Source organism: Poromitra crassiceps (assembly GCF_964638095.1).
Source record: "Poromitra crassiceps genome assembly, chromosome: 3".
Taxonomy (NCBI): Eukaryota; Metazoa; Chordata; class Actinopteri; order Beryciformes; family Melamphaidae; genus Poromitra; species Poromitra crassiceps.
Window position 1 is genome coordinate 23,754,226 of NC_139625.1, and position 19,947 is coordinate 23,774,172.

General features: G+C 44.8%; 1 protein-coding gene across 1 annotated transcript; it reads right to left on the bottom strand.

Annotated features, from left to right (window-relative positions):
• Positions 1–2,759: 2,759 nt before the first annotated feature.
• On the bottom strand, positions 2,760–9,779 carry stard9 (StAR-related lipid transfer (START) domain containing 9). The gene is made up of 11 exons (XM_083633910.1): positions 9,449–9,779; positions 8,703–8,903; positions 8,328–8,511; positions 7,750–7,896; positions 7,367–7,469; positions 6,863–7,023; positions 6,711–6,775; positions 6,283–6,485; positions 5,503–5,582; positions 5,045–5,203; positions 2,760–4,930 (listed from the first exon to the last, which is right to left on the bottom strand). Exons 1-11 carry the CDS (start codon positions 9,715–9,717, stop codon positions 4,829–4,831), a joined length of 1,674 nt encoding a protein of 557 aa, XP_083490036.1. The 5' UTR covers positions 9,718–9,779; the 3' UTR covers positions 2,760–4,828.
• Positions 9,780–19,947: the final 10,168 nt, after the last annotated feature.

The following is a 19,947-nucleotide window of genomic DNA, read 5'->3' on the forward strand; positions in this document are numbered from 1 at the left end:
TGGTCCTGGTCAGAGCGGAGGTCTCCACAACACGAGCAGCGGGACGGGGGACGAGGGAAAGGGGCTGTAGGCACCGCGCACAACACGGTCATTCCCGACCCGAGAGCCAGAGACTGTCTGACCCACCCTGCTGCCGGGTTAAAAATAAAGTGGGCGCATCCAGTACATGATCTCTGCGCGCAGGGGACGCACATTCCTGACAAGAGCTGGTGACTCTAAATGGCAGAGACACTTGTGTGATCTCTGTCCTGTGCGCCCCCACCCCTCCCCTACCCCGCCCCGGCATGCCCGCCTGTCCCTCTAATCGCGCACACCCACCCACCCACCCCCAGAAATGTCACCTCTACTACTGCCACTCACTGCCAGTGTGTCCCATTCACATATAGCCTACTACAACATAGCTCCCAAAGTTGGGCCCAGGATGAGATCCATCAATTGACCCATGGAGACACTCACTGTAAACATAATTAAGGTGTAGTGTGTGATATTAGCTGGTCCACAGGTAACTAGGCAGTCTGAGTGAGTGATGAAGTTTCACCATTGGTCGGCCAGAACACGTGGTCAGAGGGAGGGAGAGAGAGTACTCTGCATGGAAAAACCTTGAAGTCTGGATGGAAAAACCTTGCTCCAAGTCTTCCGGCTATGGGTGGAACCTACCCACGACTTACGCCCGGAACCAAAGTGCTGTACTCCAGGAAAATATTCTGCTCAATCCTTGCGTTCTGTTCAGAAAACATGGGTGACGTGAGTATCTAGCTACCCAAAAAGCTAAAAACAAACAAACCAACAACTAAAACCAAATAATGACACCGGTCAAAACGGTAAAATGGGGGAACGAAAACACCGTCTGACACAAAGCGGAAGATCCACCGGAACGAGGGGCGGGTCTTCCTGCCTGTAAAAATGTGAGGTTATAGAGAGAGCCTAATAGCTAAAGGCCATTTTCACAGCAACCGTTTTGAGGTGGTAAAGCAGGAAGCAAAGCAAGTGTAACCAATAGGGTTGATGATGGTTGCATCCATGTTCCACCCTGGGCCCTCATTAATGTTATTTGTTACACCTGGTTTACTTCCTGATTTAGCACTTCAAAATGGCTGTTGTGAAAAGGGCCTATAGGATCAGAAGTTTCCTCAATGTTGTTAGCAACCCACATGCAGACAAATATGCAAGGCTGTACCATGTCATATCAAACTAGAATGACCGCACCACGTATATATGCCTCCGCCAACAAGTGAGCAGTCGACATCCATGTCTGTCCAGACTTTGCGAAGAAATTACATCAAGGCATTACTGAGATATTGTGTTAACGAACTTGAAAATGGCGTTCGTGAGGTCAGTGACCTTGACCTTTGACCACCAAAATGTAATCAGTTCATCCTTGAGTCCAAGTGGACGTTTGAGCCAAATTCAAAGAAATTCCCGTCAAAGCGTTCCTGAGATATCGCATTAACGAGCTACAGAATGGCGTTCGTGAGGTCACAGTGACCTTGAACTTTGACCACCAAAATCGAATCAGTTCATCCTTTAGTCCAAGCTGACGTTTGAGCCAAATTTGAATAAATTCCTTCAAGGCGTTCCTGAGATATTGCGTTAACGAGCATGAAATGAGCGGTCATGAGGACACAGTGACCTTGACCTTTGACCACCAAAATCTAATCAGTTCATCCTTGAGTTCAAGTTGACGTTTGAGACAAATTGGAAGAAATTCCATCACAGTGTTCCTGATATATCGTGTTTACGAGCTTGGAAATGCCATTCGTGAGGTCACAGCAGGGTAGGAAATTAGCGGGGGCGTGGGGCAAAATGCCCCTAAAAAAATCTAGAATCTCCCTTGGAACTGGGGTGACGGGGGCTTTTAAATGCTTCGTAAAATAACGAGTTTAATACTTTGTGTTTTAACGTTATTCTGTATTTGCAAAGCATGACTTGAAAATGGCGAACTAGGCATCCATACAACCCCCGCCCCTCCTCATACTAGCGTTATTTACCTCAGTGACAGGCAGCACAAGCTAGCTGGCCAGCTAGTTCACTCATGTTTTTACCAAGTACATTAATAACATGCCAGACAATCGAAAGTGTTGTTGAGATAGGAAATGGGGATCTTTAACTGTGAGTGTTTATGAACTTTTAGAAATAAAATATGCTTGGATAAGAGCCATTGATTGGTCTGTCATGCTACATAGGTGCAACTAAAGTATTTCCCAACATTTGATAAAATTGCCCTGGAAATGATCCAAAAATGCCCCCGAAATATATTTCACAGGGACAAAAATATAACCTGACTCCGCCAGATGGGGCAGTAGGTTGACAAAAATAGCCCTCGTTTAAAAAAGTTAATTTCCTACCCTGGGTCACAGTGACCTTGACCTTTGACCACAAAAATCGAATCCGTTCATCCTTGAGTCCAGGTGGACGTTTGAGGCAAATTTGATGAAATTCCATCAAGGCGTTCCTCAGATATCGCGTTAACGAACATCAGACGTACGTACGGACGTACATACGGACAACCCAAAACCATAATGCCTCCGGCCTGGCTATCGCCGGCGGAGGCATAACAATAGGACAACTTGGCTTCTTGGTCTAATGTGTTTTTCTCAAAAGTTTGGGCAATTATTAAAAGCCCAGTTGAAACATTGAAATTCGAGATGCTGATCTACTATTGTTGACTGAATACGGTATTTTCAAGCAGACTTTTTTTTTTTTTAAGAAAGATGACGTGATAAACATGAAAAACAAAAACTCAGGCTTCAAAATAATATGTCACTTCACTCAAGTGTATTCATAAAAACAACATTAGCAACATGGGCTAAAATGCATCATTAGCAACAAGGATGGCTTCATAATAAAGTACATTTAGAACACTATCAAAACATAAAACATAAATAACATTTCTTTTTACATGATGAAATAAGCACTTAAAAATATAGATACATAGAAAATGAAATCAGTACAAAAAGTTGCCACTGCACTCCTTCATTCCCTGTCCCAAGGAATCTCAACTTCAGCTTTCTTCTGTTCCTCTTTCGTTCCCCCACAAACTTCTTCAGTCACAGAGTAGACTACTGCTGCAGCTATGTAAAAAAAAAAGTCCTGAATCTTCAACTATTGTATGGCTTCATATCGCGATTCAGTCGATCCAGCTTTGACTAAGGACAGTCATGCCTTTGATCAGCTTCTGCATAGTTTCAAACACTGTACAACAATGACCAAAAGACAAACAAAAAATAACACTTTTCAAAGTGAACCTTCATAAATGCAGTTGCCATTTTGTGCAAGCAACTGTAAACAGTGCCGTGTTCTGCAAAGTAAAAACAATCAGAGCTATGAAACAGCATTTTAAACAGAGGACAGTAGGAACAAAAATAAATACTACAGACTTCAGAAACAATGAGAACAAAAGCCCTTCGTTATAAACTCAGCTTATACAGAATTTGGGGTACCATATATTACAACAGTGATATATCTTAACGCAGCTTAATAATAATAATCATGTGATACCTTTTTGATACCCATAAGGAAATTCTCTTCCTGCTTGTCAAAGGACAGCTACAGAGCAGCCCCCTGGAGCTGATAGGGGTGTGTCTTGCTCAAGGACACTTCAGCAGGGTGGATGCTTGCCAACACAGAAGGTTGAACGCGGGTCCTCTGGTTGAGGGCCGGTCTCCCACTGACTACCCCTGCTACCCAATACAAACCAATATATACAGTATAGTTTGTTTCCTAAAGAGCTGTCTTTAGAGTACATATTGCTCAGAGGGAGTGTCACTTAGTAGTGTAAAATTTGCAGTGCCTAGGAAGACAAACAAAACATAACAGTCCAGGGCTGAATAGTAATTGGAAACAATTCTTAGCATGTGTTTGGGAAGGGGGGTGCTTTGTCCCTACGCCACCCCACTACCTGTTACATAGCTTACATACACTATAGTATAGCTTCCCCTTTTGCTGCAGAACTGCTTTTGAAGGTTAGCCTCTCTGCACAGGGAAGGTCATTGAGTGGTATAAAATATTCAGCACCTACTGTAGGGAGAGAAACATTCGTGCATCACAGATCTGGGCTAAACAGCAGTTGCAAATAATTCTTATGAGTTTGTTAGACCCAATTGTCTTTGAGACACTTTCTCTGGGGAGTGTCTAAGCTTCCCCGCTGTCTTTGTATTGACAAATTCCACCCAACCTTTACCTAAGTAGGCTAAAGCAAAGCATAAAAGTATTTGCAAATACTAGTTGACCCAGATCCGGCAGGAAGTGGTGCTGCCTATATGGTTTTAATATCAGAGGTAAGGACATGTCGAACCACAGAAAAAGAAAAAAGAAAAGAAAAGGAAAAACAAACATGCTTGCATAATAAGTATACATACCATCAAAACTATGTATTTTTAGATTGTCTGTTGACCAGACCTTAAAATTTTGTTTTAATTTTTGCCAGCCTGTCAGGATGTTTAAGTGGGGGAACCTGTGCAGGCTGGGATAGCTAACCATAGTAGTCTAAAACTTTATTGAATACTAGTTATGCTGAGTGGGTCATGCTAAGTCATTCCCTTAGCCTTATCAAAACCACAAAATCTTTGGTAAAAATAGGATTATGATTGTTAAAAGCAGTCATATATACATTGATGTACAAACATAAAAACATAATTTCAATAAAGAAAACCTCATACAAAAATAGCGGTAGGAACTTTGTAACTGGATATCAACATAACATCAGTGCTCGTAAAAACAAAAGTCAAGTAAATAAAGCTCGGGTGCAAATTCAAAGAGAGACAAATCCCAGGCTGGGGATGGTTTAGTCGAAGTGCTCACTGCTCATGTCTCCATGTGTTCTGGGGATTTACAGAGAGAGGAGAGCATCGAGCTCAGCGATGACAGCTGCCTGTCCTCTAGCTACAGTGTTCAACAGTCGGTGAGGAAAAGACGGAGTCCCTAGGTCCACCTAGAGGAGGGGAGGAGAATTAGTTAAAAAAACACCATGACAATCCAAAAGACTAGGATTATTCCCATACCTGTTGGCAACTATCTCAGCCAATCTTCAATCATCCTCTCTCACCTGCAGCAGGTAGACAACCCTGGTGAGCTCCTGTCCATTGCGTCTGACGGGCTGAAGGACCCAGGCGCTGGGCATCATCTCCCCTCGCACAGCGTCCACACTGGGACGAGGCAGAGATTCGTCAAACACAGACTGCATGGCCAGCACAAACAGGCCACCCTGTGGCAGAGAAGAAGTTCATTAACAAAACAGTGCACACACTGTGTCTTTTGATCAGTCAAGAAGCAAGTGTAGACTGTCAGGCAACAACTACTGTACTTCTGGATCAACCACTCCACACTGTTTGCTGTACAATAGGAGGCCATTTCTAAAGGTTTAACTTTAAATGGAAATGTCATTCAATGCCTTCAAAGTGTGATTTTGTGTGTAGCTGTGCTGTAGATGCTCACTGGACCTTGCGAAATGACTACCAGCCGTGATTATCTGGATCGGCTGGTTGATTGTGCAACAGTACTGACCTGTTTTGACTGGGTGCTGATGCAGCAGAAGTCCCGCGGCTGGCTGAGGTGGCAGGTGGACGGATCTGTTAGCAGATAGACTAAACAGACACAGGGAGAGAAAGGAGTTAGACAGACTGACAGTCGAGCAGTAGCAGATACAAATCTGGGAATAAAATAGGACAATAGAATGGAGGAGACAGAAGAGATCTTTATTGCTTAACCTCGTTGGAAAGCAAATTGCATGTGTGCTTCACATTTATTCAAATTCAATATCAATATATATCACTACATTCCAACACATTAATAATGGGAAACAAAACTACACTGTATGAGAATAGGGAAGATTTGAGCTGTGCGTTGGAATGTATGAATGAATAAAAGTAATATGTATGTATGATGACCAACATACTGTAGGTGAGAATGCAGTTGATCATACAGTATGCATGAGTACTGCTAATTGAAGTGAACATATTCACAGGGTTCGTAAATAGTTTTGCAAGGTGAATTCCATAATTATACCATCACAAAGCTCAAATTCCAAATAACCAGCTATTTGTCAGTATCTCATAAAACGTTAATTTTATTGTTGAGTAACTGATTTTAATGTATTGGGTCTGTCTGTCTGTCTGTCTGACTGTAACTACAGTATATCATGTAACAGAAAACAAAACAAAAAAGTAAAAATCCATGACTTTTCCAAGTTTTTCATGAGTGTAGGAACCCTGTATTGATTATAGGGTGATATGGGGGCCATTTGAGGACACAGACTATTCCTCAGTCAGGTAGGTGTTAGCTCACCTAGCTGTGTGCTGTCATCTAGTGGTCGTGTCCAGACAGAGCGGACCGACTGGTGATACATGTGGCTCTTGGAGGGTTGGCAGAGCAGACTCCACAGACTAGCGAGGGGTCTGTCGAGCTCTCCAGCCCCCAGGAAACCGTGGACAGATGGGCTGCAGGAGGGCCGGTAGTAGGCCTGGATGCCTCGTTCTGCGCCCTGGTACCTAAACAAACACAGACACACTATAAGCAAATGAATGATACTTCAATTAAAGTAAAGCTCGCTCTTTGCAGCCACTTTTATTTTATTTTAAACTAGACTGGGAGGATGTAGTGAGGAAGTAGATCCCATGGTAGGTGATTAGGTTATTGCCACAACCTGTTCTCTTCCATTTAAATCACACCATAATTTTCAGATGAGTTTAATACAGGGAAATGATCCAGCTCACCTCCAGCCTGCTGTGACCTTGCCCATGACCAGGTTGCTCAAATCCCCGGAAGAAGCTAGTCGCACCTGTGGAGAAAATATATTATGTTTATAACAATTCACATCTACTATTCATCTGAATTGTGTGCACACCTCTTGTCTACATTACAGTACCTCAGCAAGAGCTCGACCGAGGAGACTGGATGTGATGTCCTGATAGGCTGTGGATATGGAAGAGGAGGAGCCAAAGGAGGCAGTGCGTTGCCGTATGCAGGTCGGGGGTGATGGAGATGAGGTCATCAGGGGCTCGAACCCTGTGGCAGGAGGCTCGAGATCTAATGCATGGATGTTAGCATGGGTTTAAGATACTGATAACAGAGGAGGATGTAGTGAGAATCTGGTAGCAGACTTAAAAGATATTTTCAAATTGATTTGAGTTCATAGACGATTTTCTGAATTCAAAATGATGGCAAAATGTGTATGGTTGTAGTGTGTAGCCATTTCCTCTTTGTAATTAAACGTATTTTCCCCACAGTTTGAAACTTTCTGCATCCTTTTGAATGTGGAATACCCTTAGATTTTTTTCTACATGGTGATGCACACCAATTTGAGTCTAGAACATCCACTAGTGTTTTACTAAGGTCTGTTTGGGTTTGTAAATCACTGTCCAGTCCTCACCCTGGCTGGCAGACAGCCAGAGTTTCTGGGTCTTCACACTCTGAAGACCACATACAGGAGGACGCGTCCTGACCTTCAGCCCTTCATCCTGGAGCCCTGGAACCTGAGCCAAGATAATAACATCCATACAGTTAGCCTCTGTAAGGCTCATTCAAAAAGGACACAGAGACTTTATCATTCAGTGAGGCCTTTTCACTGTTTAATTTGAAATGTGGAACATATTTATTATTACTAAGGTTTGGTGTAAAACATGATTACAAGCCTTTCCACCGGTAAATATTTAATAAAAATCACCAAAAACGATCAACACATTTACATTTTTACATCTTAACTTATAGATTCTTAAATCTCAACTATTGAAATGTGCAGAATCATGCACCAACCTGTCCAGTCAGAGTGGGTCTGCTGCCATCTTTTATTAGGGCTGTGTTGCCACTGTTGTAGCCTGATGTTGGTCCAGAGGAAAGGCTTAGGCTGGATTCTGTGCACAAGGTGCTGTTGCTGACTCTCGTCCGATACCGTAGGTCCTCCTGCAGCACACATGGATGGACACGCCAAAGAAAATATCTGTAATACTGCAGTATGATGAACAAAATAATAGAGCGCCCAATATCCACCAAGTATCTTTCTTTAATACTAATGTCAGTACATCTAAAACAAACATTGTTGTATTTGCAGATACCTTTTAGGGTTTGTTTTAGCCTACAGTACTTACAAGGGACGATACAATGAGTGCCGGAAAGCTTTGACAATCATGCAAAATATATTAAATGCAATTTAGTATCCTATCTGTGATCGACAACTTTCCTAACAGAATCTGAATTCATCCAATGCGGTAAACTCTGCCCATCTGATGTCCCAAGTGGATTAAAACAAACACAATATGTTTTGACACAGGTCTGAAGTGAAAAGGTCATATTGTGACACCTGGAGGAAAGTAACTGATGGCACACAAACGAACCATGACTCCCTGAGACAGCGCCTGCTGCTGAAGCCTCCTCTTCTCCTGCTCCGTCCTCTCTCGCAGCCGCTCCCTTGCCTTGGCGATCTCCGTCCTGGCCTCCTCGCGGGCTCGGCCGTAGTCCCGCAGCAGGTGCTCAATCTCAGACGGGTAGTGGCCCTCTCCTCTGGGAGGGTCTGGTATTCTGTCATATGGATACTTGAGTGAGATCTCACAGACTCAGGAAATGTGAAGAAACTTTGACATTAAAGATGGTCGTCTGCGAACATGTTTGTGGGGAATTTTTCCACATTATACCGGAAAACATTGATATATCAAATTGAAGTCTAATAATGTGTATTGTCCTTTAGCCTTGTGGGCAGAACAGTGTCTTACCTGCTGCTGTCTATCACCTCTTGGCGGAGCTGCTGCAGGTACTCCTTACGGCGGCTGAGCATGGCAGAGACTCTGGAAGGGGACACGACCTCCTGAGGAGGGGAGCGCGGATGCTTACTGGGACTCAGACTGCGAGCTCTCCGATACGTCTGGAGACGCTCCTCCCTCTCCTGCCTCAAACCCTCAATACTCCTTCGGTGTCTGAGAGGACAGAAAGTATAATTTATTTTATACCATATCAAATAGTCGATTTGCACTCATTTTACAACACATTTGGCTCATTTTAATGATAATACCAAGTACAGAAGAAAGAAATGTCACAACCTTGACTTTAAAACAAGTTGCATGAAATTACTAGAAAAGGGAAAGATTCGGCTAGACTTGAAAGCCGATGGATAAACTTATGCAGTGAAATGCATTTCGGAACCTTGATGAAGGCATGTCGGTTTTTACTGCAACAAAGTTTTTTCTAAGAACATTCATCAGGTTCCAAGAGTTGCTCAATTGTTCCTGTTCTAACCATAATACCAAGATAAGAGCATTTGCCCAAAGAGGACACTTTCATCACAAAAATAATACATTATTTGATTTTTACATAGAATGTCCGGAAAACAAATCTACATTTTATCTAGAAATTTGATTTCACTTTTTTTTTTTTTTTTTAATCAAAATAAATAAGTAAATAAATAAATACATAATTTTAATCATAACAGGATCAGGAATATCTGGGCCATTTTCATCCTTACCTGTCGTACAGCTGCTGTTTAGTAGGAACAGAAGTGGGTGGCTCCGCCTCCTCTCTGGACCGAGGGGAGAGCATCTTCAACAGTGTATCTGTCTCTCCTAGGCCGTAATGGAGCTTGGCCTCTGTCAGCTCCACAGTCAGCGGTGGGGGGTTCATGTTGAGACTGACTGTAGCCATCACCTGCTGTCTCTCCTGTCGCAGCCTCTCGATCTCCCTCGCCTTCCTCTCCCTCTGCACCGTACACTCCACATTCAAACCGCAACTCTCCATCTCGTCCCACTCGGCACGGTTTCTGCTCTTGGCATGGACGTTGGTAAGAAATACAGCCAGTTTGCTGGGGAAACTAGAGCATTGTTGCGATTGCTGATGACTGATGCCAGACCAGTTGGTGAACTTATTGTGCATGGGCAGGTCCTCTGGGACCATCTGGGTGTCTTGACATGTGGGGACACTGGTGATGGGTTGGATATTCACCAGGATATCTGTATTGCACTCGCTGGGTGCCAATGACACCATGTCGTCCTCTTGAAGCAGGACGGTCACGTCACTGGCAGGGGAGGGGTTGTAGGCATTACAATATTCTGCAGAATCGACTGTTGGTCTTGGTTGGTTTTCTGTCAGTTGTGTTGTGTAGCTTACTGTATTGCTATGTCTAGCTTGTGCCTGCTGTTTGCATACATCAACCTGTCTGAACTTGGGAGAGGTGTCGTTATGCATAGTTAAGCCAATACTAGAAGTAGGACTCCTCCACTGAGGACTTTGTGAAGAGGTCATTTGCCATTTGGTATTGGGTAGGGAATTATCTTTTTCTTTATGAATGACATTTCTCCTGTCAATGTCTGTATATCTATCCAGTGATGAACTAAGGCTTGTAGAGCACTTGTCAGACCCCTTAGGACTTGAGCAACTCATTTCACTCACCATCTCAATTGATATGGATTCAACTGATTTACCGGTGGAAACATTGCAATTCTGTCTGGGTATTTGCCCATTGTCTGAAAGAGATGAGCATGTTGATTGTTTGCCGAGACATTCTTTAGCAAGTGAAATGTGTTTTTCATTTGCATCGTGATGTTTTTGAGGACATAGTGTGGATTGCTTTCCTCTCTGTTTCATACTTATCCTCGCTCCCACGGTGAGAATGGGAGAGGATGCACGGTCTGTGAATCTAGCCTGTTTTTTTAAATGAGGAGACGGGTCATTTCTTATAGAGGGTGTGTGATTTTCTTGGAGGCTGTTTTTTGATGATCTGCGGGTGATTTCAGATATTGCACCACTTTTGGGTGACAGTGCCTCAGGCGTGCTTTGCTTTGAGCTCCTAGAACAAGCTGATCTTATACGCTTTTGACATTCAACTGCAGTCTCCACGGGGGATATTTTGTGAGCGCCATTCTCTGATTGCAAACCAGATCTGTCAGCTGCAGCAGAATTGTTAAATCTCAGGTCCGGCGTACTCTGCATCTTTTCTTCCGTGTTGCCTTTAGTTTGGACCATATCCTCCTCTTGAGACACATTGACAACCTCAGAACCAATCACTTTGACTATCACATTGACTTCATGGGATTTGGACCTTTGGATGGGTGCCGTTTGATGGACAGTTACTTCCTTTTCCATTGGAGTTGAAAGCCTTTCTGTCTGAATTCCAATATCTACCGCTGTTTGGGTTGAGCAGTCTCTCTTGGTGCAGTCTTTAGAGCAGTCTCTCTTGGTGCAGTCTTTAGAGCAGTCTCTCTTGGTGCAGTCTTTAGAGCAGTCTCTCTTGGTGCAGTCTTTAGAGCAGTCTCTCTTGGTGCAGTCTTTAGAGTGACTATAGGACACATTAGTGATATTCGAGAGGTTAACATTTCTCTTCGGGCTGGATCTGAGGACTTCACCTGTTCTCATTCCCTGGACGTCCCCCAGCAGGTCTGAGGTACTGTTAATCAGCTGGGAGAGGTGAGCAGACATGCTCTCTAAACTGGCCCATGTAGGGGACTCTTTAATGTCTTCGGTGGTTTTCCGTGTTGCCGGTACATAAGTGTTGCTCCTTTTGTGGCGCTCCTTCCTCTTCAGAGCACTACTAACAGAATTCACCAGAGTTGTCTGAAGGCCACGCTCAGTTTGAGTGCCATGTTCACACGTTCTCCTTCTTTGGGCCTGGCTTTTGTTTGTCTGAGACTCCTGCTCAGAGGAGTAAACCAGCATGATCTCATCCACCTGACCAGAGCTGTTACCAAGGCCACCGGGAACATCATTACTTGAAGAATTGCTGTTCATAGTCAGATTGGCTAGGTGATTGACAGGTCCCAAGGCTAGTTGTTGACATGGTGTAAGTTGAGGTGGTGTGTTGGTCACTTGTTCTTTATAATCCTCAATGCTGCTGAGAGTACTGGAGAGCCCCTTGTTGTTGGCATAAGTGCTGAGGTGGGAGTTGAAAGGAGAGTTCTGCCCATTCAAACCATTGTCAACACTACAGCATCTTGTCATACGCTTTTCGGCACAGTTCAGAAGTGGAGATTTGCAGGTTAGGTCAGCAGCACTTCCAAATGCTGGGTTCTTATAACACCGCTGATTCATCTTGACATCATCTTGCCACTGGTGAACAAATGGGTTAATGTCACTCGAGGCAAAATGCATAGGAGAGTCCTGTTGTTCTCTTTCTTTAGAATAGGGGATTCCTTTCTCTACATTTGCCTTTTTTGACATTGTTTGAGGGGATACAAGATGTCCTGTCTGGCTGTACGCTCTAACTCTAACCTGACCCTCATTTTGACATGGGGTTCCAGTAGAACAAGTCTCTGTTTTAGATTTCCTCAATGGGGAAATACCCACATTGCTACTTCTAGTCTGTGTGGCTTCTTGTTGGCCATTAGTCTGAGTTCCAGGCTTTACCCGTGTTGACAAAGGCTTGCTGCGGTGCACCCTGGAGGTTATATCTTCATCATCTGATGAAGACTTGAGTGAGGAGTCAGAAGAGGTGGTCATGTGAGCCTGGACCATGGACCTTCTGACCCTCTTAGACTTCCCCTTTTTAGGCTTAACAGTAGAATTATCGTGTTTACCACCAGGTGCGTTCATCTCCCCCTCTTTGGACACGGGATATCCATAATCACTTATGTCTGCATTACCGTTTCCCTTTGGTATGCTGCATAGAAAAGCAGAAATACTCGTCTCATTTTTTGATTCAACCAAGATCGCTGAAGCCTGTGCTAGTGTTTGGTAGGTCAATGTCCCATCCTCAATTTTGACCACAAGTCCACCTTTAGTATTGTTCTGGGTAAAGTTGTTGACCTTGCACTGAGAATTTAGACCTTTTTTTACATGACATTTGTTGTTATAATTCATATTGACGACACAAGTCTGAGGCAAGTTATCCAATTGTGTTTGTGGACGGCTGGACTGATGCTGTGGTGTAATACAATGTATCCCTCCCGTTCTGGTCTCTGTTTCACCGTTACCGTCATGCCCAGGACTAACCGCAAATTCTTTTATCATGGCAGAACCATCAGTGGAGCTATTTTGGTTACTGTGGTGTTCGTCTGGCATGAATTGCTGAAATCCACCATCAGAGAATGATTTCATGGATACAGATATGTGAAGAACGTCTTGGGACTGTTGTCCGATCATCCTTGGTGAGTTCTGTTTGTATAAACTATTGACTTTATCTTGAACATTGGATGTTGATTGAGTATTGGGATCCTTTATACGAGCACAGTCAGTTTTCATTTGTGTGCTGCCTATGGAGTATAATGTGTCAGAAAGGTTTTGGTGAAGTTGTGGGCTGTCCAGTTGTTTAGAGCAAACATCATGGCTGGTGGGAGTAAGATGGCATGTTTCGATTTGTTTAAGTATCTCATTCATTTCCAGAAATGAGGCATCTTTCTTTGCAGCGTTTCCTTGAGAAGAAACACATTTTCTTGGTGAAGTGGAATCATTTACGGAGTAGAAACTAATAGGTTGCGATGTGGTGCTGTCAGGGTACTCAGACTCTCCATGGCTGTTCGGTGTCAGACGTAATTGGATCTTTTGGCTTTTAGCAGAGGAGCTTGGGGAAACAGAATGATCGTTTACTGGCTTATTTGATTTCCTTTCAGAAAAGCCAGAAGCACAGTCAACCTTGTGTGTCATTTCAGCAGATGTAAGCATTTCGCTCTCATGGCCAGCACTCTTTTTGATTGGCATATCTGACCCCATGTGCTCACTTTGGTCCACTATCTTTTCACTTTCAATGTTAGCCTGTTCCATGGAAGGGTATTCGCTATGGATCATCCCTTCTTTGATCTGATCATTCCTTTCATCACTCTGCTGCCTTTCTTTCCCTCTATATTCAAAGCTGTGGCCAAGAAGACCTGGAGATGGAATCTTTTCTTGGCCGTTTGATGATGAGGCATTCAGGCTTTGGCTTCTCCTCTCACAAATAACATCTGAATCCATCAGCGACAACCTCGTGTGCTCTTTCACCACTTCCGAGATCCTCAGGTCAATGGCGCTACAGATGGCATCCCACTGACGTATGTCTTTTCCATTTTCTGGAGGTCTTCTCTGGTTATCGATATGCAGCTCTCCACTTTGCTTTCCTCCAACCACTTCCTCTCTTGCTACATCTCCCTTTTCAATGACTTTCCTCTCTCCAACAGATGTACCAGAACAAATGTTACCATGTTGAATAACACATTCGGAGTCCTTAAACATCTGGCAAATGTGTTCAGGTTTCCTGCACATGGGTTCAGACTCTGGCAATGCCACTGTAGCCAGTGTACCTTGTTGGCCAGTAGAATCAAATCCTTGGTTGTCAGTTTCCCCGGCAGCCTGTTTCTCTTTAGCGTCACTGGTGTTATTATTGTCATCAGGCCAAAGAGCTTCCGGGCTGCCGACTGGTGTGGAACAAAATGTTACCAACTCTCCACCGCTGCTCCTCTTTGGAATTTTCAAGCTGCCCATGAAAGCATCCTGTAGGCCTTTGTTCCTCTTCCTGGAATGTTTACAAGCAGATTTAACAGGTTCCAGTTCAGTGCCTTTGGTTTCGACCTCATGTAATGTTTCCTCAGTTTTCAGCATCACATCTTTGGTATTCCCAACCTCATACGGCTGCATATCCTTCAACGTTTCTGTTTCTCCATCTAGATTGCATAGTTCATCATCTTCAACGGAAGGTTTGAAGGCACTTTTAATTTCAGACATCTCCCTCAATGTTTCACCTTGGTTACTAAGATTTTTTGATGAACAGGTTTTTGATTGATAACCTGAGATACACATTTCAGTGTCAGAGGACATAGTTATACCAACAACCTCCACATGAGGCACTTCTGTAAAAACCTGATGCAATTGTATATGCTCCTGTATTGCTGGTGTGGTGTAGTGAATCCCAGTGGGTGACACACAAGCAGCTCCATCTGAAGGGGAGGAAGATGCCAGGCACTTGTTGCTGCTGTAGTTTGGAGCATCTGAAGGGGAGGAAGATGCCAGGCATTTGTTGCTGCTGTAGTTTGGAGCATCTGAAGGGGAAGAAGATGCCAGGCACTTGTTGCTGCTGTAGTTTGGAGCATCTGAAGGGGAGGAAGATGCCAGGCATTTGTTGCTGCTGTAGTTTGGAGCATCTGAAGGGGAAGAAGATGCCAGGCACTTGTTGCTGCTGTAGTTTGGAGCATCTGAAGGGGAAGAAGATGCCAGGCACTTGTTGCTGCTGTAGTTTGGAGCATCTGAAGGGGAAGAAGATGCCAGGCACTTGTTGCTGCTGTAGTTTGGAGCATCTGAAGGGGAAGAAGGTGCCAGGCACTTGTTGCTGCTGTAGTTTGGAGCATCTGAAGGGGAAGAAGATGCCAGGCACTTGTTGCTGCTGTAGTTTGGAGCATCTGAAGGGGAAGAAGATGCCAGGCACTTGTTGCTGCTGTAGTTTGGAGCATCTGAAGGGGAAGAAGATGCCAGGCACTTGTTGCTGCTGTAGTTTGGAGCATCTGAAGGGGAGGAAGATGCCAGGCATTTGTTGCTGCTGTAGTTTGGAGCATCTGAAGGGGAAGAAGATGCCAGGCACTTGTTGCTGCTGTAGTTTGGAGCATCTGAAGGGGAGGAAGATGCCAGGCACTTGTTGCTGCTGTAGTTTGGAGCATTGATAAATGCCTTCTCCTCACTTTCTGAGAGCTTTCCTACCTCCTCCTGTCTCCCTGGCATTAAGGCATCCTCTGGTGTTGGTAGTGTCTGAGAGTCTTGAAAATCCATTGTATCTGACGTACCCCATAAAGGCACGGGGCTCTGTACCCCCACCGTTAGATTGACACCTTCGGCGCTACTGGACGTTGTGCTATTGCTTCTTGATCCGCTCTGGCAGTCGGAGAGGTTCATGCTGATCGGGCTGGGACTGCTGCTGCTCTCTAGGGCACTGAACACCATTCTTCTTTGGAAAGGCAGAGAATCCCTGTGAATCCTGGGACTGTCTGCTGCGTCGGTGGAGGACCAAGCATCGGTGAGTGCCAGCAGGCTTTCTGGCTCTCTCACACTGCAGCTGCTGAGGGAGCGCGGGCTGCTAGTGGAAGTGGCCTGCGTGTTCCCAAACTCCTCGTCTGGCTCTCTCACACTGCAGCTGCTGAGGGAGCGTGGGCTGCTAGTGGAAGTGGCCTGCGTCTGCGTGTTCCCAAACTCCTCCTTCAATTTGAGTACAGCGTCTTTGCCTCTGAAATCTGCTACGGGTGGATTAGAGGAAGGCAGCTCCCTTCTTGTACAAATATCTCCGCTCACTCTGGGTTTAGGGCAGCAGCCATGTTGGCTCCAATACACCTCTGCTGGGATTTCCTGACGTTTCTGACAGGTGTCCCTTTCAGAAAGTGAACTGATCTCTGTCACCGGTGAGTATGTGGGCACCATTGTCCGACTCAGTCTATCTACTGTAGAGCATTTAGATTTCTCACTGTTCTCCACAGCCAAGGAGTCTTTAGACATCTGGCTGTCTTCACTCTCTGCCCCACTCTGAGCTGCCTCCTCATGTCTCAGCTGCTCTGCTAGGGCTGTTGCATAGGCGGAGGACAGGGAGTCAAGGGAGAAAAGGCTGTCACAGTCAGAAGTACATTCACCCCTCTCTCCAGCCTCTTCCCTATCATCTTCCTCCCATCCAGCCAATCCCTGCTGTCTCTCTACCCATCTACTGGTCTGGTTCATCAGAGCTTCTGTACTATGCCAGCGCCTCTGTCTAATATCCTCAAAGGAAGTCCTCTGGTCAAGCTCCTCACATGAGACAGTTGTCTTAATGGTACATTTGTTTCTGCTCATCTTGGCATCGTTTAGGCTCCTGTCTCTGCTTTGTCTCCAGTGAAATTTACTCATTATCCTCCCCAGAGATTTTGAACCTCTTCCTCCATTCACACCCGACGGTGGTTTTCTGAACACTTTTGAAAGAGCCGTCTTTAACCCGACAGAACGAGCAAAAACCTTCCTGATGGTGTCCAGTCCCTTGCTGCCTCCGTGGGATGGGGTCCTCACGTTCATACATGGGATGTGCTGAGAACTGGATTTGTCTTTTATGTTTTCATTGCTGATTGGCTGTAAAGCCGTTCTATGTGGTGACGTCAGACTAACTGGTGGGTTCTGACTGTTCTTAAAGGTCAGGCCTCGTTTGGGGAGCAGAGGTTTTCTTTCTGGCCGTTCCCTGCAGGGCTGAGCTTGGGGCTCGTCCTTGACGGTCTGCTTAAGGTTTTCAGAGGAGCCGACTCTGCTCCTGCAGCCATGACTGTGTCCTGAGGAGACAGTGCTGGAACAACTCCTGGTCCTTTGCCGTGGAAGACACTCATCAGACACCCACTTCCTGCTGCTGATGGAATCCGGCGTGTTTAAGGAACTCAAAGTCAGTTCCGTGGATCTGTTTCTCGTCAAGAAATGGCTGTTGAGTGAAGCAAAGGAAACGAAACATAAGTAAATGATCATAGACTAATTCAATAAGACTCAGCAAATTTAGCACATTTAAACAAGGTGCAAGCAACAAACAGCAAAATGATGGTATATTTTGCCTGTGGCTGGTTTATCTATCTATCTACCAGCCACAAATCTAGTTGGCTAGTAAAATTGTAGAGTGGTTACTGATTGATTTTCTTTTTGGCCTGTACAAGCCCCTGTTGCATTTAGAAGTGAAAAGGTTATCTTAGAAGTTATCTTCCTGACATGCATGCATTGAATTCTCCAGATATCACGATTCCTTGTGCTGACCTGAAGATGGGGGTGTTCTGAGGGTAGAGTCGGGACAGGAGATCTGCTGAGAAGGAATGTCTTCGTGAAACAAAGGCTCGTCCTCTGGCCTGAGAGGGCCATCCCAGCTCAGGAGACTCTGGACCCTCTAGCCCTGGAGGTAGGGCCTTTTCCAGCCGCTGTAATTCCCTCTTAGCTTCCAAAAGGTGGCGCTTGCGAGCGATCCTCTCCAGCTGGTAGTGCAGCCTTTTTCGACGGATGCGGCTCTCGGCACGGCGCAGGGCGTGATGTTTCAGTAACTCCTCCTGCACCGTCTTCTTCCTGGCCCTCACCACCTGCGACGGATGCTCGACTGTCTGACCTTCCTGACTAGTCAGACTCTCCAGGAGCAGGGCAGGGCTAAGGTCAGTCTGAACTCCAAACTCTTGGGTCCCTCTCTGCTCTGTGGTCGCCAGGCACTGCTTCTCCTGCAAAATCCACTGCTGGACTGTTGGCAAACATTCACAGAAGGGAATCACAAGTGGGTCGACATCTTAGTATTAGTATAAGTATTTTTATTATTATTATCAATACACAATCATTGATGCAACTATCCATTGTGCTATTAAAGTAGGGTGCCACTCTACACAGAAACATGGCTTGGATTTCGGAGGAAATGGGTAGGGGGGTGCTGCCTACCATCACATCACAATGTTTTGTTGCCAATACAGCAACTGCACAATTAAATATAATACTATATACACAATACAACCAATGAGACGCATTTCAATAAATTGTCTAGCTTACAATGTTCCTACGTTTGGAGGGTGCACTTACTCTCAGTGTGCTGCTGTCGGAGTTGGGCCTGCTCCCTCTCCAGCTCTCTCTCGGCCCGTCTCTGTTCGGCCTGGATTTCCTGCCGCAGACGCTCCACGTAGCGCTGGTGCTCCTCCACACGCTGCCTGGCAGGAGGCTCCTCACCGGGGGAGAGACTGGCGTCCGGCTGACCCTGCACCTCCACTCCTCCAAAACTAGGAAACACACACACACAGATCTGGGATGAGAGACACAGACTGAGAAGCTGTGGGGGTAAAAAAAAAAAAGAAGAGAAAAATAAGTCAAATAGATTTACAACCAATCAGTTTACCTCAATTTATTCTACGTCCAGAATTCAGTGGTTTCGGGTTCTACAACTCTGAGTGACTCCTTGGCAGGTTCACAGTCAAATCTACTGTTGTTGGTTGTCAATGCATCTCAGATGTAACCAAGCAACGCCTGAGCCTGTCCTGTAAACAGCTAACTGGGATTGCTCATGCAGGGGGGCTGACGAAAACGCATACCATCTCCACCAACTGGAAGGAAACGCGCATGAAGCATTGCCCTATTTCCACTGCATGCACAGTTGCACACTAGGGGAATGCTTATACCTCTTATCAAATATGTATGCAAGCTCAGTCCTTTTTGCACATGCACAGACACACACAATATAAGAAACATCATCTTGAAACACTTGAAACGTGTTCTTTGAATTTATTTCAAGTGGCAGTTTGTACCTAGGGTCAGCGGTCAGGGGACAAAGGTCGCTGTAGCTGCAGGTCAGCCCACCCTCACTGGCCTGAGGATAGGAAAGAAAATTATTAATTATACAGCTCAAAACACATTTTATACCAATATTATCATAACCTCATATTCACCACAATCCAATATTACTTCAACATGTTCTTAATTTTGTATTATTAACCAAATTCATCAACATTTTTTACACTAATATCATATCTCACAACTACATAATAAGTTGAGCGCGCACAATTGCTAAACTGTGCATGCTCAGAAAGACACGTGAAGCGAGAGCGCATGCAGCGCACAATATTTCTAGTAATCATAAAGGCCTCCTCATCTAACCCATAGTCTCCACAACTAAATCATTATCACTAATTATTAATTAATTAATTATAATTATTTTTATTATTACTAATTATAATTAGAACCAATTTCAAATTAATGCCGCTTTATCTATGCCAATTTCATATTTATCCCCAACATCATACCACCCATAGCAACCCAATCTGTCTAATCATCATTATTCTCATTATTGCCCCCGCCACCATTGATGTTATTATTTTCAGCTGAGGGGCACCCACCCGTCTGCGCTCCCTGAGGACAGCTGCCTCTGCCGGGTGGTTGAAGCGGAACTTATGCACTCCTCCCAAGGTGATCACTGTCCCTAGAGACAGACAGACAGACAGACAGATTCATCATCACAAGCTCTGCATACTGTGTGAGTGTGACAGTGTGTATGCATGTTGGTGCGCATCTGTGACTTTATGCATCTGTATATGTATATATGTGAAATACAAGTACCGGTATGTTCAA